The sequence below is a fragment of the Anas platyrhynchos genome, chromosome 13 (assembly GCF_047663525.1).
Source record: "Anas platyrhynchos isolate ZD024472 breed Pekin duck chromosome 13, IASCAAS_PekinDuck_T2T, whole genome shotgun sequence".
Lineage (NCBI taxonomy): Eukaryota > Metazoa > Chordata > Aves > Anseriformes > Anatidae > Anas > Anas platyrhynchos.
In genome coordinates this window covers 11,347,189-11,374,562 of record NC_092599.1, presented here as the reverse complement: position 1 = coordinate 11,374,562, position 27,374 = coordinate 11,347,189, and the positions used below count along the sequence as shown (strand labels likewise).

At 61.6% G+C, this 27,374-nt stretch overlaps 1 protein-coding gene across 4 annotated transcripts in view; it reads left to right on the top strand.

Moving 5' to 3' along the window:
- PLXNA1 (plexin A1) overlaps positions 1–27,374 on the top strand; it is a 104,535-nt gene that overhangs the window by 8,433 nt on the left and 68,728 nt on the right. For all 4 annotated transcript variants that reach the window (XM_072044559.1, XM_038185761.2, XM_072044557.1 and 1 more), the window contains exons 2-3: positions 3,077–4,426; positions 8,317–8,499. In XM_072044559.1, the coding sequence (XP_071900660.1) occupies positions 3,224–4,426; positions 8,317–8,499 (1,386 nt within the window). In that variant the 5' untranslated portion in view covers positions 3,077–3,223. The remainder of the gene's footprint in view (positions 1–3,076; positions 4,427–8,316; positions 8,500–27,374) is intronic.

The window sequence follows — 27,374 nt, the reverse complement described above, 5'->3', positions numbered from 1 at the left end:
GTTTCTCTTTTATTTTATTTTAACCACCGCTGATTGCTTTAAGCAGGTCTTACTGTACAAAACCCCTGCTGGTGTCAGGGCACTAGGACGAGAAGTTGCTGCGAATGTATATTTAGGAGCAAGAAGTCTCCGAGGAGCTCTGCAGACTGTCATCTGTCTGCTCGCAGCTCGCCCCAGCTCTCCCTTGCTTTGCTCTCCTTCCAGCTCCCGAGGAACCGTTCCCTAAATTAATTTGGGAATCTCCTGTTGGGCTTTCTAGCCCTGATTTGTCACAGCAGCCTGACCTCTGGCGCATGTACCCGCTCCCGAAAATAGAAGCAATGAATAATGAGACATGTGCTGAGAAAACGACTTCCCCGTCCTGCTTGCCCGTCCCTGCGGAGCAGCGCAGGGTTTTGGGGTTCCCACGCCACCTCCACCGCCTGTCCCCGCTCCTCTTCCTCCCGGCGGCGTGATGCTGGTGTCTGTCGGGTTTTGGTTAGATGGAAATCTCCTTGTGACAGAGCCCGGGGTCTTGTTCCTCTCCTGGTGTCGGCACAGATGAAGCAGCAGTCGTGCTGAGGCGTGTGTTTGGTTTGGGGCACCTGCGCTTGGAGGAGAAGGGAAAGCCATGGGCACAAAAAGAAATTTCGGGACAAAGGGCGGCGCAGTGTGGGGACACCCACGTCAAGCACCCAGGAAGCCGGCACCGCTGTTACTCCTCCTACCCCATCCGCACCGCGAGGAGAGCTGCAGGGCCCCACGACGAGCACAAACCCCGTGCTGTTGGCGCAGGGCACGGCGCAGGGTGCTGTGCCTGGCTGCTGGGCGCTGCCAGCGGGGCGAGGGAGGCCCCGGCCGTGCCCGTGGGCAGGAACCTTCCCCTGGCACCCCGCAGCCCTGGAGGAAACCGAGCTGCTCGCCGCCTCCTGCCCCAAGCAGCAGCTCTGTGCCGGCGGCGTGGCCGCATCCTGCGCCCCACGGTGCGGTTAGGGGCTGGCGGGCGCCGCTCTGCTGGGCTTGTGGTTGTGGCCTTGCTGATAAGGTTCCTAAAACGAAGGTGCTGGGCGCTGGGGCTGCCTCCTGTCACCTCTTCCCCAGGAGGGACAGCTCTGTCCCGGCACGCCGTGCCCTGGGGTGTGGGCGCGCGCTCCCTGCCGGGAGCCTCTTGCCCTGACACAGCACCGCAGGGCCGTGAGCTTTGGACCACGTGAGTCACTCCCAGGGCCGGTGGCTCCACGTTCCCGTTCACTCCACACCCGCAGAGCTGGCTTAGCCTCCGAGGTGCTCACCCGGCGTTGCCCAAACCTCCCTCGAGGCTATAGCCTCGGAGGCTGCTGCGTGGGGAGGAGGGAGGCGCTGGGAGCGCTGCAGGAACGGGGAGCTTTTGGAGCTGGAGAGCTTTCGGAGCTGGAACGGAGCGCTTTGGGAGCTGGGCACGTCCACAAAGGGGATTTGGAAGCGGTGCAGGGACCTGCCCGGGGGCATGGAGGAGCCAGCAGAGCGGTTGCTGCCAGCCCCTGCTGCTATCGCGTGCGCTGCCGCTGGCACGGTGCCGGCTGCCCTCCGATGACACAGGTCCTGGCACCGTGGCCACGGTTCCTACCTGTGCCACTCCCTGCTGGGCATCCTGCTGTCGTGCTGGGCCCCGAGCGGGTTCTTCCCCGCACGAGCTGAGTCAGAGATGGGCGATAAGGAGGGGGAGGCTTTCCTCCGCCCGCTTTTGGAGCGTCTTATCTGCCAGGCTAGGCTGGGAAACAAAGGGCTGAGCTCACTTCCCGGCCGGGGAGCTTCGCAGCGAGGTGTCCGGGCTGCTTGCTGGCGGGGAGCTGTGCCCCGTCGCCAGATGGAGCAGGGAGCTGAGGCTGCACGGAGCACGTGGGGAGATGCAGAGCTCCCCATGCTCCCCACAGCTCCTGATGGCAGCCCCGCATTTTGGAGCCCACTCTGCGCTCTGCCTGCTCGCTCCCCCCAGCTCCCCCTGCCCGCAGCCCTCCTGGGCTTTGTCAGGCAGGCAGGTGGCAGGGCTGGCAGGCAGCGTGCCAGGGCTCCCCGCGCTCCCAGCTCCTTTAAAAGGCGATTTTGAGATCCTCCTCTGGGCAGGGGCTGGGGCTGTGCCTCCTGCACCCCGTCCGGGCGATGGGGGAGCCCCGTGCCGGGAGGACGCAGCCCGCCTGGGCTCGAGTCCCAGCTCCCCTCCGCAGGCTCGGTCACACGCTGCTTGAGTAGTAAATTGGTGCCATTTGTGTCTGTCTTCATTCACAAAAGCCGTGCTTTTTCCTCTGCCTCTCCCCACCCCATTTGCCTCGCCTCTATAACAGCAGTGTCCTCTCGGCGCGCGGCGTGCCAGCAGCCAGTTCCACTGGGGGCGAGGCTGGGAGGGGCCTGGATATTTCGGGGATATTTCGGAGATATTTCTCGCTCGGCCAGGCACCAAGGACACCCCCAGCCCGACAATGGGGCCGTTTTCCCTTTGTGCTCACGAGCTGGGAGCAAACCCTGATTATTTTTTTCACGTGCCGCCGTGGAGCGGTGCAGGGCTGCGCGCTGCCACGCTCGTGGCTCGTTAGCGGCCGGTCCCTGATGGATTCTGGGGGGGATTTAGGAGCAGGTTGGGGCCAGCTACGCCCCGCTGGGCCATTTGTATGCGGGAGGTGTGCCGGAGCGCATCGCGAGGCCGCTGCCTGCCGGGGATGTGTCCGCCCTGCTCTGCTCTGCTGTGCCGCAGGCGTGCGGCCACCGCGCCTCCCGAGGGGGCTCGGCGAAGGGAGGCAGGGGCTGGCCCCTCTCCAGGGGCTTTGGGGCTCCCCGGATGGCAAGGCTTGTGCTTGGGGCCGGGATGGGGAGAATGAAGCACGTGGCTGCTCACGGGATAGGATTTGTGGTGTGGAGCAGCGTGGGGAGGTTTCGGCATCCTGAGGGTCCTGGCACTTGGGGTCCTTGCTGGTTTTCCTTTGGGATGGGAGGTGGGGGGGTGGTTTATGTTATCCTGCTAGGAGGATGTGAAGCAGCAAAGCCTTGCGGGGTGGGGTGGAGCAGGCTCGGTACCGCTGCAGGGAAGCCTCCTAACCCCAACTCTTCTCCTTTTCCCCTCTAGGGCTGAGCAGAGCGGCGGTGCCCGTGATGCCCTGAACGCCGAGCGCGGAGGAAGCAGAGGAGACTGTGTCCCGTTAGCTCCTCTTCCTTCCCTCACCCCCTTCGTTTGGGTTTGTTTCTATTTATTTTGCGGCCGGGCTTTGGGGGCATGGCCTCGGCCGGCCGTGGTGCCGCCGCCATGCGGCTCCTTTGGCTCAAGCCCCGCTCGCCCCTCCACCTTTGGACCCTGCTGCTTTTGGGGAGCACCTGGCTACCGCTGGCGGAAGGCAGCCCCAAACCTCCCTTTAGGACTTTCCCGGTTTCAGACTGGAGCTTGACGCACCTGGTGGTCCACAACAAGACCGGGGAGGTGTACGTGGGGGCCGTCAATCGGATCTACAAGCTCTCCAACAACCTGACGCTCCTGCGGACGCACGTGACGGGGCCGGTGGAGGACAACGAGAAGTGTTACCCCCCGCCCAGCGTCCAGTCGTGCCCGCACGGCCTGGTCAGCACCAACAACGTGAACAAGCTGCTGCTGGTGGACTACTCGGGGAACCGGCTCATCGCCTGCGGCAGCGCCTCGCAGGGGATCTGCCAGTTCCTGCGGCTCGACGACCTCTTCAAGCTGGGCGAGCCCCACCACCGCAAGGAGCACTACCTCTCCAGCGTCAACGAGTCCGGGACCATGTCCGGGGTCATCATCGAGGTTCTGAACGGGCAGAACAAGCTCTTCATCGGGACGCCCATCGATGGCAAGTCGGAGTACTTCCCCACGCTGTCCAGCCGCAAGCTGATGGCCAACGAGGAGAACGCGGAGATGTTCGGCTTCGTCTACCAGGACGAGTTCGTCTCGTCCCAGCTGAAGATCCCCTCGGACACGCTCTCCAAGTTCCCCACCTTCGACATCTACTACATCTACAGCTTCAGCAGCGAGCAGTTCGTGTACTACCTGACCCTGCAGCTGGACACCCAGCTCACCTCGCCCGACTCCACCGGGGAGCAGTTCTTCACCTCCAAAATCGTCCGCCTCTGCGTGGACGACCCCAAGTTCTACTCCTACGTGGAGTTCCCCATCGGCTGCGTGCAGGACGGCATCGAGTACCGCCTGATCCAGGACGCGTACCTCACCAAGCCTGGCAAGGCTCTGGCCAAGTACCTGGGCATCTCGGAGCAGGAGGATATCCTCTTTACCATCTTCTCCCAGGGCCAGAAAAACAGGGTGAAGCCTCCCAAGGAGTCTGTGCTCTGCCTCTTCACGTTGAAGAAGATCAAGGATAAGATCAAGGAGCGCATCCAGTCGTGCTACAGAGGGGAAGGGAAGCTCTCGCTGCCCTGGCTCTTGAACAAGGAGCTGGGCTGCATCAACTCGGTGAGTTGGCGCTCGGTTTTTGGCTGCTGGCCGTGCCCTGGGCCCCGTCCCGGTTACCTGCCCTGCCTCGTGCCCCCCCCCGGGGGGAGGATCCGTGCTCGCCCGGGGGCCCTGGCACGGCTGGGGCCGAGCGCTCGGCTTGCTGGGTCGCATTCCTCGTGGAGACTGCGGCTTTGGTGTGGGAAGGCTGTGTCTGGGCTGGGGCTGAATCAGTGTCTGCCGAGAGCGGCTGGCCCCGAGCTGAGGCCGTGTGCTGGCACGGGGTGCTGGCGCCCCTGTGGGGTGCAGGGGTAAAAGGGGAGCTGGTTTGGAGGGGCAGGACCTCGTTTCTCGGAGGGACAGAGGTTTGTCTGCTGCGTCTGTGCTGGGGGGACCTTTGTAGGTGGCACGTGTGAACCGGGGGGGCTGGCAGAGCTGCGGGGGCAGGAGGTGTGGGGAAGGGGGCGGGCAGGTCGGTGCTCCCAGCAGGTCCCGTGGCATGCAGGTAGGAGGAGAGGGGATCCAGGAGCGCCTGGCTCCTTTTTCTTCCAGCTCCCGCAGTGCCAGCACCTGGCTGTGCTTGTTCCAGGCTGCGGGGCAGAGCCAGCAGCCAGTTCCCTGCCCTCTTGGGGTCCCTTTGGGGGCTTTGGTTCCCTCCTGCTCACCACCTCCCCGCTCCCTGGGTGTGCTCGGGGGGCACGTCACCAAACAGCAAGCAGGGTGCAGGTGCTGGATTGATTTTCTCCAGGCAAGTGGAGGCAGGAGGGGAGGGCACGGGCACGGAGCCCACCGTGTCCTGGGTTTTGGGGTCAGCCCTGCTGCCGGGGGTGCCCGCGGAGCAGCCCAGCCTTCCTTCCCCGCCGCGCCGGAGGAGCCAGCTAACAGCTGCCTGACAAAGTAAAGGGTTTGCTGTCAAGAGCGCTGGGCTCGCAAATCAGATTTTGGCTTTGAACTAATTCAATTTTGGTGGAAAATGATGAAATCGTTACACTGCTGCCTGGTGGGTCGCGCAGCTGCTGGCTCAGGCGCAGGAGATGCCGGCTGCTTCCTCCCCGGGCACTCCCAGCTCCTCTCCCCCCGTCTTTGGGGAGGGGGCTCTGCCCGGCGTTTCCCCCCCATGCCCCATCCGAGGCTGGGCAGGCTGTGTCCCCATGGGATTTATTTTCTGCTCTATTTTCCCTGCTGGGGGGAACGAGGCTGGTTGTGGCACCGCTGGGTGCTCAGCGGCTTCTCCGCGCGCCTCAGCTGCAAAAGGTGGGTTTTTGCAGGGAAACCAAGAAAAAAAGTTCTTGCATCCCACCGGGGGAAGGTGCTGGGATGGGGAGGGCAGTGCTGGCTCGGCAGCTGGTGCTGTGCCACGGGGACAGCGAGGGCTTGGCTGTGGTGCTGTGGTTACACGTGCGGTGACCTTGGGTTTTCCAACCTCACACCGTGGTTGCTCAGCTGGAGAGAAAGTCCTGGCCATGGAGGATTTGGGATCTAGCTGGAACGTTCCCCTTTTGGGGGCATCATTCCCTCCTTGTTACCATTCCTTGTGAGTGCTGGAGCCCTTGGGGTGGGGAAAAATGTGCAGGGTGCTGGCAGCTGCCTCCTGGGGGCTCAGAGCCCCTGAGGAAGAGCAGAGCAGGGCTGTGGGGCAGCTGAAGGATCTCACGGCGACGGATGCTGGCCAGAAAACCAAGGGCATGGTGGGCTCCGTAAGGAGGCAGGACGGAATTGCTAGGTCAGGGCTTGCTTGGGATTTACGCCCGGTCTGTGTGGAAGACGTCCCGGGAGCTCTCCTCCTGCTCAGGATTTATGGCTTGGAGGCTCCCGGGAAGTGGAAGCCCGGCCCTTGGTGCTTCAGCACGGCCGTGGGAGTGCTCTGAGGGCTGGGGATGAGCTGTGCCAGCACGACGTGGGCATCGCCCTCCGGAGCTCGGCTGGGAGGCTGAAACGAAATTTGGGGCGAGGAGCCCTGCTGCTGCCTGCTGCTTCCTCCAGCCCCGGAGCTTTGGGGTGCTCCTCCCCGGGTGCTTCCCCAGCAGGTGGGTGAAGGGTGTGGGAGGCCAGGGGTGCGTGTGCTGCCATTAACTGCCCAATTACCAGCCAATTAATAACACTGAGCGGCACAAGCTCGCCTCTGCTCCCTCATTGCCTCCCTAAGTGGGCCTGAAGAGAGGCAACGAGACAAGGCGGGTCGTGGAGACAGACAGCTGCTGGCTGGCTCTGTCTGCACCCTATCCTGCCTCTTTTGGGTGGGTTTCAGGGGAAAATGGGAGCTTTGTGCCCCGGCTCTGTGCCGGAGGAGGGGAGGAGGCTGCCTCGTGGGGTCCTGGGGGTGGCCGCAGTGGTGCCGGGGGTGCCCCAGCCCTCGCAGCGCCCGCTCGGCCCGACCTCGCCGCGGCGGTGCCTGCCTGCGCTTCCCTAACGAGGCAGCTTGCTGTTAATGAGCTAATTGTCGGCGTAATTATTTATCGAGGTGGTGGCGGCATCTCGGTGGCGGGCGGGTGCTCCTTGCGGCCCTGGAGTGCAGCTGTATTTGTCGTTTCCCAGAGAGTTTGTTGAGACAAAGCAGAGAGGAGTAAACACCATCAACATTTATCCTCTTGCATATTCAGCAGCTGATGAGGTTGGGGAAGCTGCAAATTGGAGTGCGGAGGGAACGGGAATTGCCTGGGCTGCCAGGGGCTGCCGGGGCTCAAATCCCTTCGTCGGGGCTCAAATCCCTTCTTCGGTTGTGCTCGGGGTCGTGTTGGCCCCTCTGCTGCTGCTCGCCGGGCTCCGGCTTGCTCGAGGCTGTCGGGACTGAGGGGTGCCTTCCTCGTGTCTCATCTGAGGAGGGGGTTTTTGGGTGTCTGTGCCATGGGGATATGGCCGTCCAGGCCCTCCTGGGGTGCAGCCGGGAGGTTTGTGGCCGGTGCAAGGCGGGAGGAGGAGGCACGAGGTCTGACAGAGGTCCTCAAAGTCCGCCCAGCGTTGCTGGGAAGAGACCTTGCTCAGAGCCGCTCTTCTGCAGCGTGCACCTGGCACTGCAGGAGGGTCCCCAGTGAGGCCGACGGGCTGGAGAGCTGCAGATTCCCCTTCCCACATCCTTCTGGACAGAGAAGAGCACAGTGCACCTCATTCTTGATTTTGGGAATCTCCCCTGCCTGGCTGCACCCAAATGTTGCCCAGTTTAGGGAAGGCTGAGCAGGGGCCGGGCGTGGAAGGCAGTCGGTCTGCGCTCACATCCCAGCTCAGGCACCCCACAAAAACAGAAGTTAAAGAACTGAGCCAGCAAAACCCCATTTCCACACCACTTTGGGGGCTGAGCGTGGCCGGCTGGAGCCGTTCCCGTGGCTCAGCTGCAGAAGGGCTGGCACGGCGCTGGTGGCACCGCAGCCGGGAGCGGCACCGCTGGCTTTGGGTCGGTGGAGCGAGCACGGGGGGTGACGGCGCGGCCATGTCCTCGTTCAACAGCCCCGTGGCTTTTCCCTGAGGGTTTTGGATGCCCAGGGTTGTGCTGGCCTCTGTTTTTGGGGCTGTTGTTGTCCCTGTTTGGGGTGGAAATGGCAGGGATGTTGTTTGCAGCCGGAGCTGCTGGGTGCGGGTGCACAGCGCACGGCGTTCCCCATGTTATGTGCACAGGGATCTCAACCCCTTGGGGACTGGCACGCATTTGGAGGTGGTTGCTTGCCAAAAACCTCTCCCCTTTGAATTCCGAGTTACAGAAGGAACCTCATGGAGCAGAAAACCCCCTGGCCTGAGCTGGCTGCCTCTCCGGGCCTCCTCCCCAAACCACATCCCGGAGCGAGGTGTCTCGCTGCCAGCTGGAGATGGGAACTCATCACCTCCTCGGCTCCATCCTCCCGTGGGGTGGGAGGTCGGCGTGATCCCTCCTTGTCCCTGGCTCTCACCAGAGCTCACCTCTCCCCTTTTCCTTCCCGCAGCCCCTGCAGATCGACGACAATTTCTGTGGGCAGGATTTTAACCAGCCGCTGGGCGGGACCGTCACCATCGAGGGGACGCCGCTGTTCGTGGACAAGGAGGACGGGATGACCTCGGTGGCCGCCTACGACTACAGGGGCCAGACCGTCGTCTTCGCGGGCACGCGGAGTGGGAAGATCAAAAAGGTAGGGATGGAGCTGGGGGGGATGGTGCCGTGCTGCTGGGGGGGTTTCTGCGCCTCCCCCGGCGGGATTTGGTGTGGTGTGGGGAGCCTGCGTCCCCGTTGTCGTCCTGTGCCAAAGAAATGCACAAAACCTCCGTGTCGGAGGGGTGTAACACAAAGGGATTGAGTGTTTGGCTGCTGGTGGGTCAGAGTCCACCCTGTTGTCTCCCAGGGCTGCTGTTTTGCCCCATAGCCGTGATGGGGCAGGTTCTGCCTCCCCGTGTCCGTGTTGCTTGGTTGTTGACCTGGAAAGGGCCCGGGAGGTGGGTGCTGGTGGCTTGGTGCTGGTGCTGCTGTTGGGGGAAGCTCCAGCTGGGGTGGCAGCGCTGCGTTGTGTGGAGTGGGCAGGACGGAGCCTCGCTGCTCCCCTTGGCTCTTTTTGGGATCGGAGTTCCTGCATTCATTCCCTGCAGATCCTGGATCTGGCTGAAACGGGAGAGATAGGGTCTGAAGCTGGTGTTTGTGCCAGGTGGTGCCGTCCTCCGAGGGGACGATGAGCTGTGCTCCTGCTGCCCTGGTGCGGATTTGGGGTTTCAGTGTCCCATTTGGGGCTCGCCTCACACCTCCTGTCCCTTTGTGCGGGCGCTGAGGTGCCGTGGCACACAGGGCCCCATCCCGTATTTATCTCGAGGAGAGCATGGCAGCTGCCTTTTACATGGAAGATTTGTTGCTTTCCCCTTTTTTCATTTTTTTCCTAGCTCTTCTCTGTTTTTTTGGCACCGTCAGAGCCACTCGCAGGTTGCTGAGGGCGCAGGCTGAGCTCTGGGTGCCCTGCGGAGCAAGGCTGGGGGTGCTGGAGACCCCAATTTTAGGGGAACCATCCCCTGCTGTGCCTTTGGGGGGTGCTCAGCCCTAATATCCTGCCCCCAGGGCTGCCCGGCGCACCGTCTGGGTCGGGGTGAGGTCAGGGCAGGGTCCCGGCTGCGTCTGGATTTGCCTTGGATGGCAGCTCCCGTGCCCAGCACTTGGCCAGGCTGCTGCGTGTGCACAGAGCCTGCCTTTGTCCCCCGAAAAAGCCCCGCGGCCCTGCTGCCAGCAGGAGCGGCTGGGAGGCTGCCGGGCAGCACCTGCTGTGCCCCACAGCTGTCCCCTGTCCCCCCCTGTCCCCCTCTGTCCCCCACTGGAGGGGTCATGGTGCTGGGGACCGACACAGATGGCATTTGGGGAGGGGACAGGGTTATTCCAGGGGGAAAAATGGCATCAGGAGTGAAGGCAGGCGGGTCTCCTCGGCTGGCTGCCTGCTGCTGGCAGTCACGGGGCTGTGGGATGGGATTTTGGGGATTTCTGCCCCGCCACAGGGTGAGTAAGGCGGGGGTGACTCTCGCCGTGCTGCCAGCCCCGGGTGTGAGCCACGTCCGCGTGCTGCCTGCGGGCACCTCCGGGACCTCTCCTTCAGCCCCGGGGATGGGGAAGTGACACGGGGCTGTGGGCACGCTGCCGTGGGGACTGCTGGGGGGAAAATCTGTGCTCCCTGTGCCCGGCTGACACCGGGGAGGTCCCTTGGGCTGTGGGGCTTGGAGCAGCCTCACGGGGAGGTGGCTCGGAGGAGCTGGGTGTGCCTGCAGCCCCTGCGTGCCCCTTGCAGCCAGCTGGATCCTCACTTTCGGAGGCTGTCCCTGCAGCTCTGGCTGTCCCCGTGCCCCCGTAATCCCTTCAGCTCCGTCCCCAAAGCAGATGGCCTTGGGTGCGAGCGCTTCGGGGCGCGGCCCGGCCGGGAATCCGCTCCCCCTCTGCAGCTTGTGCTCTCCCTGGGCTTGTTTATCCTCTCCCACGGAAGGCCCAGCTCAGCCGGCCCCTTGTTTGGTTTCCTTGGCTCCTCCGCTCGGAGGATGATGATAATAATAAAAAAAAAAATAAAACAAACTCTGCGTGCTAAGTGGGCCGGCCCTGGCCGGGCGCAAACACCGGGACCTCGCCGCTCCTCCACGGGGAGCATCGCGTGCAGAGGGAAGGCGAATTCCCAGCTCCTGTGTGACCCTAAAGCGGGGCTGTGGGGCTGGTGCTGAGCCCCATGCAGGGCTGTGTACAGCAGGAGGAGGCCACGGCTGGCTGGGGTTTTGCAGGAATTTCCCCGTTCCCTGCTGGCCCCGGGCTGGGAGCTCGCCGGGACCTCGTTGTCTCGCCTCCTCGCTGCCCGGGGCAGCACCGGTGCTTTCTGTGCTGCTTCATTTCCTTCCAAGGAACGATTTATTATTTTTTTTTTCCCCTCTCTGGGTGTTTTAACAGCCAAATCTCTTCCCCTCGTAAAAAGCCCCCTGCTTTCTTCCTCTCCCCCTTCCCCCAGCTGTGCTGTGAGTCGGGAATTCTCCCCTGCGGGCGGCAGGGAGTGGGGGCTCTGCTGGGCACGTGCTGGGGCTGCACCCCGCTGCGGGCAGGGCTGGGGCAGGGCATTAAGGTGCTTGAGCTCTGCTCTCGGGGCAGGATTGGGTGCAGGGGGAGGTTTTCCTGGCCTCCAGGAGCCCGGCTGGGGGTTGGAGACCTCCCTGCTGGCTTTTTGGGGAGGTTTCACAGCCCTGCACGGGGCTGGCGTCCTCCCGGCGCTCCCCAGCGTGGTTCAGCGGTGTTGCCGTTTGTGCAAGAAAGCAAAACTTGCCCAAACTGGCTTTCCAGCCCACAAATCCACTCCTCAGCCTCTTGGGTACGGGCTGGCATCACCCGGCGGAGGTCGGGGTCCACGTGAGCCTGGGAGGGGGAGGCACGAGGCCCCCGGCCCCCCCGCCACGCGGCTCCTTCCACACCGCCTCCGCTTAGTGCTAAGGCAGCTTTAAGCAGCTCTGGCTGAGAAGGGACCCATTGTGTCTGCCCGAAATCCGGCTCCCGGGGCGCAGGGAGGGCTCAGACCCCTCGTGACCCCCCCTGTCCTCCCCCCTCCTTGCACGGAGCTCACCCCTTGTAGGGCAAGGTGCCCTCACCCCGCTCCCGGGGGCAGCTTTGGTGCTCGTGGCCCAATTTGGGGACGGTGCCATGGGGCCGTGTGTGTGTTCAGCCACCTGGGGCAGATCCTGCAGCATCTCTGCCACAGCCCACCTGCCTCCCCCTGCACCATACCACGGGGCAGCCCTCTATAGGGCACAGGGCATTTTAGGGGTGCTATAGGGCAGGACCTGTAGCCCCCAAGCCCTGCTGGATGGGCGAGCGCGATGGAGCCGGGGAAGGCAGCTGGCGGCGCCGCACAAGGGCCTTTTGTTCCTGCTGCCTCGTCCCTCTGTGTCCCTGTCCCATCCCACGGGGACCCTGCTCCCCCTGCCCACCACTTATGGGGCTCCCCGGGGGATTCAGCCCCATTCCCCAGCAGGGAGATGGGCGCCCAGGAGCCTGCGCCTGCGTCCTCCCTGGCTTGGCACGACAAGGTACCCAGTGGCTGCCACAGCGAATCCATCAAACACCTCTCAGTGCTCCCAGCCCCCTCAAGAGCTCTCCTGAAGTGCTGGCTGCTTTAATTGAGGTGGAGGCAGCCCCGGTAAGTGGATGGGGTGAGGGGAGAGGGGGCTGCGGAGCCCCCCCCCGGTGTCCCCCGCTCGTGGCGGGCAGCGCGCGGCGTCGCCCCGGCAGGCTCAGGAGGAAGGGGCCCCGCTGGCTTTTTGTCGAGCTCCGAACAGGATGTCTCATTGTTGGAGGAAACAATTAGAAATTCATCGTGAACCCACGGCCTCTGGGACCGGCTTGGGGAGGGGTGGGGGGGCTGCTGCCGGCTCCGTCCTCGGGTGACTCTGGGGAGGGACGCGCTGCGCTCGGGCTCCCCGCCTCGAGCAGGATGGGGCTGAGCCCCCGCGGCTCTCCCAGCCCCTACAGCTCCCAACCCGGCTGCCCCAAGCTCTTCACCTCCATAACTCTTTTTTTTTTCCTCCCCCATCTGCTCCGCAGTCAGCACAAAGCCGGCAGGTGAGGAGCTGGCGGAGAGGAGCCGGGCTGGCTGCCAGGCGGGGACGTGGCCGCCAGGCTCAGCCCTTCCCCGCACGCAGCGCTGACTCGGCGCCTCTCCCGGCTCCCCGCAGCCCTGCCAGCGGGGGCATCGCCCTGGGCACCCTCCCCAAGGTGACTTCGGGAACCTCCGGGACGTGCCCGTCTCCGGGATGTGCCCATCTCCGGCGTCTTTTGGTGCTTTCTGCATTTCCCTTCGCTCAGGACCCTGCCCGTGGCACAGGATTGTGAGGGTTGGGGATGGAGCTGCAGATGCGCACTGCAAGGAGTGAGCTTTTAGGCTTCATTGAGCTGTGAAGCTTGGAGGGTGCTGAGCACCCCTGGGTGTCCCCATGCCTCTGACCTGGTGCAGTCACAGCCCCTCCATGCACAGAGCTGGGCACGGCGCTCGCTGCGGAGCTGGCGGTGGCAGGGCAGGGTGGAAACCACCCCGCTGAGATGGAAATGAGCTGGGAGGCCCCAGCACTGTGGAGGCCCTCCTGTCAGAGCCATTGTGCCTATTGACGGGCTGGAAAGCTGGCTAATTTTGGCTTTTCAGGTGGGAGAATAGCCCCGGCCTCCCACCAAAGGCAGCGGAGAAAAGGGAGGGCACAGGGCAGTGCTGGCATCCCGCCTGCCTTCCTGCAGCCCGGGTGAGCGGTGCCTGAGGGGTTTGTCCTGGTCTGGTGGTCCCCGGGTGGCCCTGCATTTCTCCTTTCTCCTTCCAAGGTGCTTCTGAGCTGGGCACGGCCCTGAGCTCCCACCCCATGGCCTTGGGGTTGGGACTGGAGAGGTGGAGAGGACCCCACGGAGCAAGGCTGGGTAATCGGAGGGTTTTATTTTTGCTGCTCTTGGTGCTCTCGAGGGCAGCAGCCATCAGTCACTCTTTGTATGGCACCGGGGGTCCCGAGGAACCTGAATGCAGCAGGGGGCTGGTGCTGGGGCAGCATCTTCCCCGTGGTGATCCCCACGAGAGCAGAAAGAGCCCCGGCAGGCTGAAAAACCCGTGTGTTTTTTAGTAGCTCCCACCGTAATGATGTATTTTGGATCCCTCTCCTGTGTTGGTAAAATTACCAGACCTTGAACAAAGGGAAGGAAAAAAAAAAACACCAAACAGTCTCTCTGACCTTGGAGCTGGTGGTTCGCTCGTCTTCATTTCATCCCCCTGGCTGGGGGTGCGGGGCAGTTTTGGGTGCTATTTATAGTCCGCTGGGCTCGGCGCTTTCCTTTACCAAGCAAAAGCTTCTCACCTTTGTTCCTGATACTGCAGAGAGGAGCTGCTTACGGGAAAAGGAAGAATCATCGAGAAATTGTTGCGTGTTCCCCATTGTGGCAAAGCTTTGCGGTCTGGAAAGCCCCAGAGCAGCGCGCACATCTCCTCGGGTGAGCGTAAATGGGTTGGGTGCTGCCTGGAGGGGCACGGCCTGGTGCTCTGCAGGGCTGGGCAAAGTCTGAGCCCGTACTGGTGAGGCTTTCCATGTCTGGCACGCTTGGCAGTGGGAGAAATACGGTGTTACCCTAATTCTTCCCCTCTCCATCCCCCAGGGGAAATAGGGGCTGCGTTCACCCCGCTGCCGGAGCCAGGAGTGCCATCACCTGCCCGCGTCCCCCTCCTCCGGCCTCGTTTGTAACTGACAGACTCGTTGAAACAACAAATGTTGCCGTAATTTAATTTTCAGACAAACAATAGTCCGGGGACAATGTTAAATTCATGAAACTGGCTTAATGTGATGAAATTTAATGAAGCAATTTGTGTGCTATCCTGGGCGCCGGCGCTGTGCAGGCCCCTGGCTCCGCGCGGCTTCCCCCTGCTCTGCCAGCAGCTCCGAGCATCCCTCGCCTCCCCTGTGGCCACGGGGGAGTGAGTGTGCTGGGATGGCTTCTTTTGGGGTTTTGGGGATGTCGCTGCGTCCTGCTGAGCGGTCTCTCTTTGGGGTATGAGCCAGGGGAAGGGGGATCCGGTCGGTGCCATGCGGAGAGGGGAGAGGCCTCTGGGGTACTCACCGTGGGGCCGGTAACTTCTGGTGGTGCCTCTGTAGTAAGAGCAGCGCTTTGTAGGGAGAGCACATTTTGGATTTGGGAGGGTAAAAGTGGTTTGTGAAGCAACCGAGGAGGTGGTTTGGAGGTTGGAGAGCCCCGCTGCTTGCTCCGGAGGTGGGCTGGGTTTGTGCCACCTCGCCAGAGCCCCTTGGCGCAAAAAGCCTCGGAGGCTTTGCCCCTGCTCGTGTTTTTGGGGGCACAAGGAGTGTGTTGGATCTTTCTCACCTGCCCAAACCCTCCTAGCGACAGCCCTGCTGCCACCTGAGTTCCCCCAAACTCATATTTGCCCTGAAGGATGCCGCCAAATCCTTCCGGGGGTGGATTTTTGTTCTTAGCGGGGGCACTCGCAGGCAGGCTTGCGGTCGGTAAAGCCCCTTGCAGTCCTGGGGGCTGTGGCTGCAGCAGGTCCTGTGCTGTGGGGCATGGCCTCCTCAGGGCTGGCTCAGTGCCTGGCCTCTCCTTGGCCTTCTGGTTTCCATCGGTGGTTGAAAATCTTCAAAAATCTTCCAAAATCCAGGCCTGTGTCTCAGCCCAGCTGTGTTTCCCCGCTCCTTGGGGTCGGTGTGCTGGGGCCTGGCTGGGCTCGCCACCGGGCCTCTCGGGGACGGTGCTGCACGCGGTGGTGTTTCTTGAGAAGTAAGCAAAGACCTTAAAAAAAACAAACCCCAAAACAAATAAAACACCACAACCCCCCAAAACAAACACAGCCGCACCTCGTCTGCGCGGCCGGTGCCAGCTACGGGGCTGTGGGGGTGATTTCCACCCGGCTTCGGGGATGGGAACTCCCCAAATTGAATTCTCTGTTTATTTCCCCAGGGTTTCTCTGTGTTACTCTCCCTCTCTTTCTGGTATGTTTATGAGCCTCAAGGGATCTGTTTTTACGCTCGACGTTTAAAATTAAAGACGTGTTTCTCTTCCAGCAGGTGAGATAAACACTCCGTGGCTTAGCGGAGGGTTTCCTTCCTGCCTCTCCTTCCCCCTCTTAAATTTGAAAACTCGAGGGCTGGGAGCTGCCTGGGCTGGGAGAGCTGCATCGCTGGGCTCTTTGGTGTGGGATCTTCGGCTTCTTGGTCCTTCTGGTTTTAAAAGAGGGCAAAAATTACAGCCTTGGGTGCAGGGATGGAGGGAATCGAGGCAAGCACGAAGGGAAGCGCGCGTGTTCAGACTTGGGAAGAAAAATGCACTCCCACCGCCGCGCATCACCAAAACCCCGTGCACCGTGAGCTCGGTGGCTCAGCCCCTTCCTCTCTCCGCTGCTGTCCTTTTGAACCTTTCTGCCTGACATCTGCTCGCGCAGGCTGTTGAAACAAGACCTCTGCTCCGGTTTGGAAATGGAAGCGATTAAGAAGCCTGCAGAGAGCTCTGCTCTGACACCGTATCCGCCCAGGTGCCGTTTGGTGCCTGGCTCCCGGGGACGGGAGCAGCCCAGCTGCTCCTCGCGCCTGTCCCACGCGCTGCGAGCCTTGAGAGCTGAGCCCAATGCACCAAAAAGGTGTTTTTCCAGATGAGATTTGGTCCGTTCATTGTTGAATCAATGCTGCATCTGCAGATGGGGTATGGGGTGCCTGGGGAGCAGGTTTTGGGTGCCAAATGTCACCTCCCACGTCCCGGCCAGCACCGCGGCAAGCGGTGGCTCTTGCTGGACAAAGCAGTCAAGGCAAAAATGTTCCTGACCCACTGTCCTCCTTAATTCTCTTTGTTTCTGAGCAGGGAGAAGCAGAGCAAGAGAGAGAGCGTTTATTGTACTCGCTGTGTGTTTCTGGAGATGTTTTTCATCAGGACGATGATAGTTGCATAGAGGCAGCTAATTGGGGGTGAAGCTGATGGCAACAAATGTCAGGAATGCTTCGGGGATGGTTTGAATGGGATGCATTTTTAAAGCCTCCCAGCAAAAAAAATATTGAAACCTTGGCCTATTTTGAGCCTTGCCAAGAGAAGACACTTGAAAACTGGAGTTTTCACACGTGTGTGTGTGTGTGAGTTAACCCCAAGCACGTGTTCTGCACTGCGCGGCGGGGGCTGCGGAGCCGCACGGGGGGTGCAGGCACAGGAGCCCTGCAGGTCCTCGAATTTTGGCAGAGCGATTTTGGGCACGGCTCAGCTCCGTGCTGCTTGTCTCTGAGCGGGGCTGGGGTCAGCTCCTCTGGGTTTCTCCTCCCCGTGACCTGCCGCTGGCGATGCCCGCAGCCAAAAGGCGGAGCGCGGCGTAAGGGCGTGGGGAGAGCTTTGATTTGATATCTGTGGGTGATAAAGGGAAGAATGAAGGCGTAAAGGTGGTGGCAGCACCTCGGCTGCCTCTGACCTGTGCTGTTTGTGGTTCGTGGCACGTGGGCTGCTCGCAGCCTGCCCGGGTCGCTGCCTCTCCAGAGGGGCAGGAGCAAGAGGAGGTTTGGGGAGGTTTGGCATGAAAAATGGGGATTTCTGGGAGGAAGGAACCATCTCGTGATTTCCTGGGGAGGATTTCTCTCTCTGAAACTTGCCCGGGACGTTGCAGCAGCGTGAATCCATCTGGGAGCTGTGCTCACCCCCCGTGAAGCCCAGCCCTCTTGTTTTCTGCCCCCCCCCCCACCCCCAGGCGCTGCGGTACCTCCAGCCCCAGCTGCAGCGCTCGGCGCTGGTGTGTTTTTCATAAAGGCTCTTAATCACGGGCAGGATGTTTCTGTTTATTCAAGAAACAAAATCACACAAACAACCCGCCCCCAATTTGGCTTTCGCGGAGCATCAGCTGCTTGACCCAGGCTCTGGGCAGAGCCGCAGAAAATCCTCCCCTGGCCTCCCGCAGCCCGGCCGCCGGGAGCACGCCTTCGTGCCCTGGAGAGGTGCCCGGTGTGCCCGGCACTGGGGTGCTTCCTGCTCACGATCAGCCTGAGGGCTCGCAGCCAGGGCTGGCTTGTCCCTGGGGCTTGTTTTGGCCCCGGCAGCATCCCACAGGAGGCTCGGGGACCTGGGCACAGGGGTTGGTCCCCGTGAGCCGTGCTGGCCCCGTGCGAGCGGCGGTGCCGGCTCTGCTAACGAGAGCGTGGTTGGTTTTTGGCTGAGCTGGCTCCTGGCGAGGGCTGGAGGTGAGCTGGAGCCCGGCAGTTCATTCCTGGGCGCTGAGGTTGTGCGTCCTCGTGTTTGGGATCCCAAACAACAGCACCCCAGGGCGCTCACCCCTGGCTGTGGCTGCGTTGTGGAGCCGCCGCCAGCGCCGGTACGGTGACGTCGGCTTTTGCTTCAGGCCCTGTCCTTTGGGAAAAGAGCACAGGAATGTGTCAGGGTGGGCAGAAATACAAACCTGCCTTCTCTCCTGCCTGTTGCACGCGTCGGTCCCGTCGCTTTCGTTTCCATGGCAAAGCAGCGGGCCCGAAACCCAGCGAGAGCAGAGCCCGCGCCGTGCCCCTCCACGTTCGGAGGAGCGGAGTCCTCGGAGACGAGGAGAATAATTTAACGAGCCATTAACGAGAGCGGGGGGTGGGGGGAAAGCAGCAGAGGAGCCGGAGCAGGGTCGGGGAGGGGGCGCGGGGATGCGGGGCTGGTTTTTTGGCAGGGAGCGGGTCACGTTGGCAGCCCGCTCGCCTCGCCTCCGCCGTGTTGTGAAGTTTTGGAGGTTGCTTGAAAAGTGTCTGGGGAGCGGTGGCGAGCCAAGCGGGCCGCGGGCCAGCTCTCAGCTAAACATGTTGTTGTGTAAAATTGCAGTCAATTAATTTGAGACCTGCCAATTTCAACTGCAGAGCGCTAGGAGGTTCTGTCAAGTCTTCAACGGGATGAAAAGGGGAGAGGGGGGGGGATTCGTTTCCAGCACTTGGAAGGGCAAAGAGCGGTCCCCTGCCCGAGCGCTGCAAAATGCCGCCTCTCTCTGTGACTTTGGGGTTTGGAAAACTCGCTGCTATGGGTGGTAAAGGTCCTTCTGGTGCCTGCTGAGGCCACGGGGACGGCCCCAAGGGGAGCGAGGAGGCGGTGGAGACCCCGCGGTGCGTGGTGCGGGGACCCCAGCGTGTTTGCGGGGCCCTTTGTTAGCAACTCGTTTCCTGGGTTTTGCACAGCGTGCGCTTCTGTGTGCGTCTGTAAGCTGGTTTTGTCCCCTCCCTTGTTAGTTTAGCATTTTACAGCCCAGTGAAATCTCTGAAAAAGCTCAGCTCTGTGACCGCAGTCACGGGACCAGCGGTCGGGTGCAGTGAGCAGCCGGGGGAAAGGCAGCTCGTGTTTGGGGCTGCTGCCTCCGGCCCTTGGCTCCCCTTGTGCTCCCCCCTTTGCTTTTCCATCTCCAAAAACCCTGCAGCTTGCATGTGTGTGTCTGTCCTCCTGCTGTCTCAGCCCCTGCTGGCACAGCTCTGCGCACCCGGGGCACCTTCTCTTGCTCTAATCCCCACCAAAGGGTGCAGAGCTCGGGCTCCTCAACCCCAGGGATTGCTTTGCCCCCCAAAACAGACCCGTCCCCGACCCAGGCTGTGTCCTGGCACTCAGTGCTTTTCTGCACGAGGGCTCTGCTCCAGCACCTATGTTCAAGAGGAGCAGCTCAGCATCCCCATGGGACTGTGAGCTCGTGCTCCTGGCTGCTGCCAGCAGTGGGCCCGGAGATGTGTCTCCAGAGGTGGGCTCGGGGCCTCGTGTCGTCACCACCCAGCTCATACTTCCCCGAATACTTTATGGGCAATTTCCTCTGACTCCGCTGGGAGCTTGTTAATGTTTCACTGGGACGCGGGAGCAGCTTTTGGTTTAGCTTTTGGTTTCGCCAGCTTTTGCCATCGCTTGTTCCGTGGTTTAAAAGCACGTAAAAGCACCCAGCGGCCAAGAAAGCTCATGGGGCCGGTGGGGAGCGCTGGCACCTGCAGCTCCGGGCCGGGCTGGCTGCTGGCTCTGTGCCACGATGCTCTCCTGGCCGGACCCTGGCTGCTCTCACCCTTCCCAGCATGGCCGTGTGGCTCTGAAATGGTCTGGATGGGTTAGGTGCAGCCCCAGTGTCCTGTCACTGCTGTCTTCATGCTCAGGAAGGGCTCGAGGGCAGCTGCAGGTGGATTTTCCTTCAGAGCCATGAGCGGCACGCTCTTTGGGACTGACTTTTCGGGGCATTTTGGGGAACTGTTTTTGCCTGCTCCTGGACTCCACAAATCAGAGGTTCTGAAAGGGCCAGGATTGGCCCTTCAGGAGCAATAACAGAAGAATTACTGCATTGCATGGGCGTCTTTATGTGTTTTTTAAACCGTGCCTCCTAATTATAAATAATGGCTGTGATATGAGATATGATTATGATGAATGGTGATTCTGTATTCCGTGCGCATTAGCGGCTTTAACCTTGCCGAGGTAATTATGTCTCATTTCAAATTCTGATACTATTTATTTGAGGTAGGGGACTGGGAATTTAATTTCTACAGCTTTGTCTTTTAGTATTATTATTATTTGAAAAAGATACCTTTGCAAAATTGTTTTTTAATAATTCCCTCCAGCGGCGGCACCGGTTCATTAATATTGGAGGGGCCTGGGCGGGATGGGGCTGGGGGTGCTGCGGAAGGGGTACGGGGAGCTCTGGTGACCTGCTGGCCACGGGGCCGTGTCCCTGCACATCCTCTTCTGCTCGAAGCCTCGTGTCACATGGGTGTGGACCCATGGAGCTTCCCCGACCCGTGCTGGGAGCTGTGTCCGGCTCCCAGGGGGCCCCCCCCCAGGTTTTGGGGTCCGGGCAGAGCCGAGCCCCTATCCCGCCCCGTCCCTCCGCCAGCACGTTTAATTAAAAATCAAATCAACCCAAAGATTGCGATGCACGTGATTCTTAATCAGCTTGAAGTCTCGGTGAGAATAAAGTAATTATGCTACTCGTTTGGTTACAGTAATTAAAACTTTAATTAACATCATTTCCCACCCCTTGGCCTCCCTCTCCAGTGCGGATACTCAGGCGTGCGCACCCTTGGGCCGGGCAAAGGTTGCTGCCAGGGCCCCATCTTGATGGCAGGAACACTTTTACTCAGGGTTTGCTCATCCCATCGCCATCTCTGCTCCCTCCCTGCCCACCTCGAAGCCCCCCAGAGGTGCTGAAGCCCCCTGCCCGCCGTGGGTCACCGCTCCACGAGCTCTCTCCGCCAGGAACCCTCTTCGTGGGTGCTTTTGGGTACCTGACCCCATGGATGGGCAGGAGGCAGGGACACGGTGAGGGCTATGGGTGGTGGCAGCGTGTAAGAGGGGGACAGCACGCGTTGCCACCAGCCTTTAGGGCCACCGAGGGCCGACAGCACTCGGCGTTGGCACGTCTCTCCCCCGTGCCGAGCTGTCAGGTGCCAAGCTGCGCTCCTGGCGCCTCGCTGGAGGCAGCTCCTTGGACATCGTGCCGGCGAGCTGCAGTGAGTGGCAGCCTCCTCTTGAGATCCCCTGGCAGCCGTCGCGGCTTTGGGGAGATGGAGATGGTGGCAGGTGGTCCTAAAAGCTGTGCCGAGAATTTCCCGGAGCGAGCGCACAAAGCGGCCCCAGCTGTGCGCCCGGCCCTCCTGCGTGCCGGCGGCTTGGCGAGGGGCTGCCCGGGCTCCTCCTGCGGCCCCTCAGCATCGTACGGGTGTGCAGGAGCCCAGCGTTTGCCTGTCTGTGGTGGTCCCCTCCCGCCTGGCCCCGCTTCCCCATGAGCCCCAAGAAGAAGGGAGCGGCAGAGAGAAGGGTTCTGCACCCGCACGAGCGCTGCGGAGAGAAAATCTGCGCTGCGTAAAACCTGAGCTTTTAAACATCTCGAGCAGTATCCTTAGGGAAAGCAATCTCTATATTTAAATCTGCTCAATCTCTCCTTCAAAATTGCTCCTATGCTCAGGCTGAAGAGCCTAATTTCCATCCTGTTTGCCAGCGGAGAGCCTGCTGTGGGAAGCGCTCTCCGGCGCTCCTGGGTTTGGTGGGGTGGGGAGCTGCAGCCCCGCGCCTTTTCCTTGGGGCTGCGGGGAAGGCGTGAGCCGGAGAGCGGCACGTGGGGCTGGGGGTGCTGCTGGAGAGGCTCACGTGTGGGAACCCAGCCCTAAAACGCAAACAAACAGAGCAGGGAGTTCAGCAAACACTAAACTCGGGGTGGGGAGAGCGAGAGGGGTCTGAGTGTGTGTCGGCGAGGGTTGGGTTTGAAGGGAAATATTTGCACGTGCTCTCCTTTGCTCCCAGCCCGGAGCTGGGTTCAGCTGGGTGTTGTTATCAGGAGCAGCTCGTGTGGGGCAGTGAGAGGTTGTCCTCCAGCCCTGGAGGTGTTTGTGGGGGCAGGTTTGGGGGGAGCGCTGAGGCTGAGATTCCATCTCGGGGTGCCGATAGCAGAGATGTTGGTTTAAAAAGAGTGGAAAAAAAAAAAAAAAGCGTGGTTTTAACTTTTCTCCTCCCTCCTGATCAATGGATTACTTTCTCTTGAAGCACATTATGCGGCATAAAATGTAGTCATTGAGTTCATGAGACATTCTGCGTGTCCAGTTGTGCTGCCTGGGCAAGATGTTTAATATTTCATGGTGTCAGCGTGCCGTGCGTTATTTAGACCCCGGCTGTTCAGTGCTTAGCAGCTGCTCCTGGCCGCTCAGGTGTGATTTGGCCGTCGGGATAAAACCTCGGGGCAGCCCGGGTCTGCGGTAACGAGGGGCTGTCTGCAGGACGGGGGCAGCGCTGGCGTTAAATAGGTGAGGCTGGATGCGGTCAGCATTCCCTTCTCCCTGGGTGGATGTGAATGGCAGCGGGTTTTAGTTCGTGTTAAATGCGTCTGCTGCAAATTTGTGTTACTGCAGCGAGTGGCCTCGGGATGGGGCGGTGAGGAATTGGTGGCTGCTGGGCTTGTGGCAGGAGCGGAGTGGTTTGGGAGCTGCTGAGGTGGGGTTGTGTGAAGTTTTGGAGTTTGTGGGGTTGTGATGCCTGGATGCAGGGCTGCGGAGAGAAGCCTGATGGATGAGTAAACCTGCCTGCAAGCCCGGGTGCCCGGTGCTGGGCCCCTTTCTGCAGCCTAAAGCCCGGCTCTGTCGGGGCGCTGCGTGGGGCGGTGGTTTTGGAGAGTTGTTGGTGTGGGGCGACACGTGCCAGTTGCGCTCTGGGGATGTAAAGTTTGGGCTCTGGAGGTTCTGCGGAGTTGTTTCTGCTCTGGAGATGGAGTTGTGTGTCTGCAGAGAGGAAAAAGGAAACGAAACCCGGGGGTGGCTGAAGGCAGCACAAGGGGGATGCACTGCGCGCACCCTGCGGTCCCCCCACGGCACCAGCCTGGTGCAGAGGTTTGGGCTGCAGCATTTGGGGGAGTGTGTTTGTCCCCGTGCTTCTGGGGGAAGGGCTGGGAGCCCCTGGGGTGGGCATTATGGGGCTTGTGGAGCACTGGGATGAGGAGAGGAGCACTGGGCCCCGCTGTCGTGGCCAGCCGAAGGCTGGAGCTGCTGCCGCAGCCTGTCCCCAGCCTGCTGGGGACACCCCGGGGACGGCCACCCCGGGACCATCCCTCCGCAGCCTCCCCTGCGTGGGCTTTTCCTGCCACCCAGCCCTGTGTGTGGTGAGATTGATGGCTCCTTCCGTGTCCTCAGGCAGCTTCTCTCGTGCTGCTTTGTTGTTTTAGGGAGCAGGAAGGAAGCTGCTATTTTCCTGGGGCCGGGAGGGGAGGGAGGATCAGCTGATCTCCGGCACGCTGCAGCTCTGGGAGCTTGGGCTTCCTCCTGGCAAAGCCCCGCTGCCTCCTCCCTGACTTTTTGGGCTCCCTGACAGCGGTCTGGAAAGGGACGAGTGCCCCATGTCCTCCTTGGCCATTGTAGGGCCGGTCCTCACTCCCAAGCAGGCCAGGGGTGGTGGGACGCGGTGGGCTGACGTTGGTGTCGCCTTGCTCTGGCTGCTCGGGCAGGGAAGAAGGGCTGGTGCTGCCTTGCTGAGCTAGGAGGGAAATAAACAGAATTTGGGTCCGTCTCCTCGGCACACAGGTAGTTTGTGGCCACTGCTTGGCCGGGGACAGCCACACACGGTGGAGAGGGACGCCCCCGTCCTCCGCCCGCCCTTCCCTCGGCAGCCCTGGGCAGAGGCCGCGCATCGATTCGCCTGTCGGGGCCCCCCCGCCGACCGAGTCAGCCCTGAGCGATGCTGATTGGGAAATAATTGCAATAATAATAGAGATATTTTGCTCCCGAGGAACGAGACGATGCAAGCCGGGCGCCGAGCCAGGAGAGTTTTGAAGGGCAAAGCTGAGAAATCAATGGCTCGAGACCGCCCGAGCAGCTGGCGGGCTGGGGGGCGCAGGGGCTGCTGTGGGGTGAGCAGCGAGGGTGCCTCAGTGCATCCCGTGCCAGAGCGAGCACGGGGCTCCCACGGGGCTCTGCAGTTCTCACCCTGCTCCGTCACCTCCCTCAGTCCCCTCCTTCACCCACGTTTGGCTCCGGTGAAGGCGCTGCCCCAGCCGATCCCGCACCACACTGCGGCTGTGGCGCTGGGCACTTCTCTCCAACACTTTTTTTTTCTGTTTTACTACAGAAAGGTGCAAACGATTTTGCTGACAGCTTTTTAGCTCCGTCAGAAGCAGGGAAACCCTGAGCTGGGCGTGCTTCTCCATCCCCGCTGTCGATGGAGACGTTTTGACCGATGCAATCTGCCCGGGGCAATTTGTGCGCTCGCAGGGGGCAAGGTCCAGCCACAGGGGTGCCGGCTGAGGGTTGGGGGGCAAGTTTGGGGAGGTTTGCAGCCACCTCTCCTGGGGCAAACCCAAGAGCCTGCACAGAATTGTCACCCCGAGGCAGCAGAACTGCCAGCACGTGCCCGAGGTGCCGCAGCAGCGCGCTTCGAGGCCGGTTCGATTGCCCGGTGTCGGTGCCGCTGGAATCAGGGGCTGTTGGGAGCCGTGATCTAGATTAAGCATCTCCTTTTTTTTTTCTTTATTATACTGATATAATTAAAGTTCCAGTGTTCTCTGGCTTGAGGCAATGTAGGGCCTGGGACGAAAGCCTGGTTTGTATTAATCTTTACAAATGGGTTTCGCTGAGTGGCAGCTCGTCGCCCCCTTCCCCTCGGTGCACAATCAGCGAGGAATCAGCGTCGTGGCCCCGCGCGAGGGCTGGGTGTCGGTGTCAGGTCTGTGCTGGCAAAACCTCCCCGAGCCTCTGCTCATGGCTGGGGGGACACATGGCACCCCCAGCCCATCCTCCTGCCATCGGGGCGCCGGGTCAGCCACCCAGGCCCCTTCTTTGGGATTATTTGTGGGGAGGGGACGCGTTCCTGTGTGGGGCAGCTGGCGGTGGCCGGGCTCCTCGGTGGTGCCGGCCGCCTGCCCGTGCTGCATAGCTGGGATTTTTTGGCTGGAAGCCCTGCCACCCCGCAGCCGTCCAGGGCAGCACGTGTGGGGCCAAAAATGCATCTCCAAAATCCCTCCCTGCTCCCTGACCGTGCCGGCGGTGCGGAGCAGCCTGGCGCTGAGCGTGCTGAGCCGCCTTGGTAGAGATTTTCCCCACGTGAACAGGAAAGCTGCATTTCCCCCGAGGCTGAGCAAAACCAGAGGCTTATCCTCGCTGGATGTGAAGGTTTGGTAACCTGAGATGTGCCCCAAGCAGCTCTCCCTGCTGCTGTCCCCCCGGCACGCTGGTGGCCCCCTTTCCAGCAGCACCCAGCGTCCCCAACCCCACCAACTGCAGCCCCCCCGCGGCAGCTGATGCCCCAGCCCCGCAGCTGCTCCTGCATTTCTCGGGGTGGCTGAGCAGCCCCTGCACCTTCCCGGTGTGGGATGGAGCAGCTGATGCAGGGACCCCATTTTTAAAGCTCTCTCCCTCTTTTGGAAACCAGAGAGAGGCACGTGGGTGGCAGCTGCTGGTGCAGGGGAAGGCACGTGGAGGGGATGCTGGGGGGCCCAGCTTCCCCCGTGTGCCGCCTGCTGCCTCGGGGTGAGCCCAGGCCACGTGCAGGCTGTCCCCCCATGGGGCTCGCTGTCCCCATGGGGCCCCCAGGCTGGATATGGGATACTCCATATCCTGCCCTGAGCACGTCTGAGCGGTGTTTGGTGACGCTCCTGGCAGCTGTCACCTCCACCCCGAGGTGGCTGGAGCCGAGCAGCTCCTGCCTGGCTTTGGGGAGGTGTTTTTGCACAGCACAGAGACCTCACGGTGCAGGGACCGTGGCATCCTCCAGCATCTCCCCATCGTATCCCTGGCAGAGCAGCTGCACGGGGCTGTCTGTGCAGGGCTCGCATCTCGCTGCCTCCCCCAGCAAGCGTCCGGAGCGCCGGGAGGGAAGGGGAAGGCTTTGAAATGCACTCCCGTAAATAAGCCTTGCTTTGGCGACGCCTGTCAGCGCCGTGCGAGCCCCGTGGAACTGGAAAGGGTCCCCGTGAAAAGGCTGCGGAGTGTGTTTGAGGCAGATAAGTCCCTGCCTTTGAAGTGTGGCAGGCGGGCGAAAGCGCCCTCCTCTTGTAGCTGCTGCCAGCCACTGAGAATTAATCACAGCCGCGTGCAGATAAGAGCACAAAGCGGCGTGGAGCACTTCTCGTGCCAAGAGGAGGGGTCGGCGGGGTACCGCTCGGCACCGAGCTCAGCGCTGGGAGCCTGGGGTGGGAGAGCCCCGCTCAGGAGCTGCCTCTTCCCTCTGGGTGGAGGGCTCATGAGTTGTCCCCACGCCAGGGCATGGGTGGCACCAGCTCGTCCCTGTGTCACCACCTCCGTGCGCCCCTTGCAGGTGCTGCATCCCGCAGCGCTTCACCGCCCGCGTGGGGCTCCTGCTGCTGCTCGTTAAATCCCAAAGCAGCTTTGGCATCTTCACGGCTGCTTTCCCTGCCCGGCTGTGCATTCTCCCTCTCCACCTGGCGTTCCCGAGCTGCGGAGCCCCGTCCTGCGCCGCCGTCCCCTCCTGACCCACTGCTGGCGCTGGGCAGCCACCAGCCGGGGCTCGGCTGCTCACAGCTGCTGCTCTTCATCCTTCTCATCGCCCCTCTTTCCAAAACGTGGGCCAGGCAGACTCTCCTCTCCTCTCCCCCAGTGCCGGTGCCTGTAAGCATGTCGGGAGGGTTTCCCCGTGTCACTTTGACAATGGTTGTGGCCACTCTTGGGGCACATTTGCCCCGGAGGGCACCTTGCCTGGGGAGCGGATGCGCCGCTGTGAGCTGAGCCATCCCTCTGCCACCGTGACTCCTCTGGGTCCTTTCACCTCCCCACTGGTTTTGGGTCTCAGCCTGCGGTCTCGTGGAGTTGTGCAGGACGAGGGACAGGCCACGTGGGCTGGGAAGAGGCAAAGTGGAAACAGATGAGGAAGTTCAGGGCGTTGAAGCGCAGCGTGTTTGGCCTCCAATGCGCGTTTCTTCTGCCCACAATTGAATTTTTGGTGGTGAGTACAAGGCAGTGACCTCGTTCTCGTGGTGTCCTCCACCCTCGAGTGGCTCGTTCCATCTGTTGGTATCACCTCGTGTCAGACAGTGCCAGCTCCGTGGGGCAGAGGCTCTTGGCTCGTGCTTGACACGGGGTGGCCCTGGCAAAAGCGTTTGGGCGCTCCAGCGGCGTGGTGGCAAAGGAGAGCTGAGCTCGAGGTGGAGCTTTGGACTCGAGGCAGGAGCTGGGCTGGCCGGTGCCGCTGTCCCTGCGCCTTGTAGCCAGGCAGTGAGACCTTGGTGAGACCTTCTTGTTCCCAAGCCAGCAGCTGGGTAGGGGCAGAGCTCCCTTTTCCAGCTGAGACCACCCCCGGGAGCTCTCTCTGCGCCCTTCTGGGGACCTGCTCCTGAAACCTCTCCCTGTGCGGTGCCGCCTGGTGCAGCTTGCAGGGAAATTGGGCTGGTTTTGTGCTGCGTGGCCGTGGGGACAGCGTGTGCCCATGTCCTGCAGAGCAGCCTCTAGCCCTGGCTTAAGATGGTTCCTACAAGCAGCCAGCTTGTAATTTCTTGCCTCCAGTCTCCTCCAGGTGCTGAAGGAGACAACAGCCCCACTACCGTGGGCTCTTCTTGCCTCTGTAGGGTGCCCATTGCCACGGGGACTGCAAAAATCCCAGTCT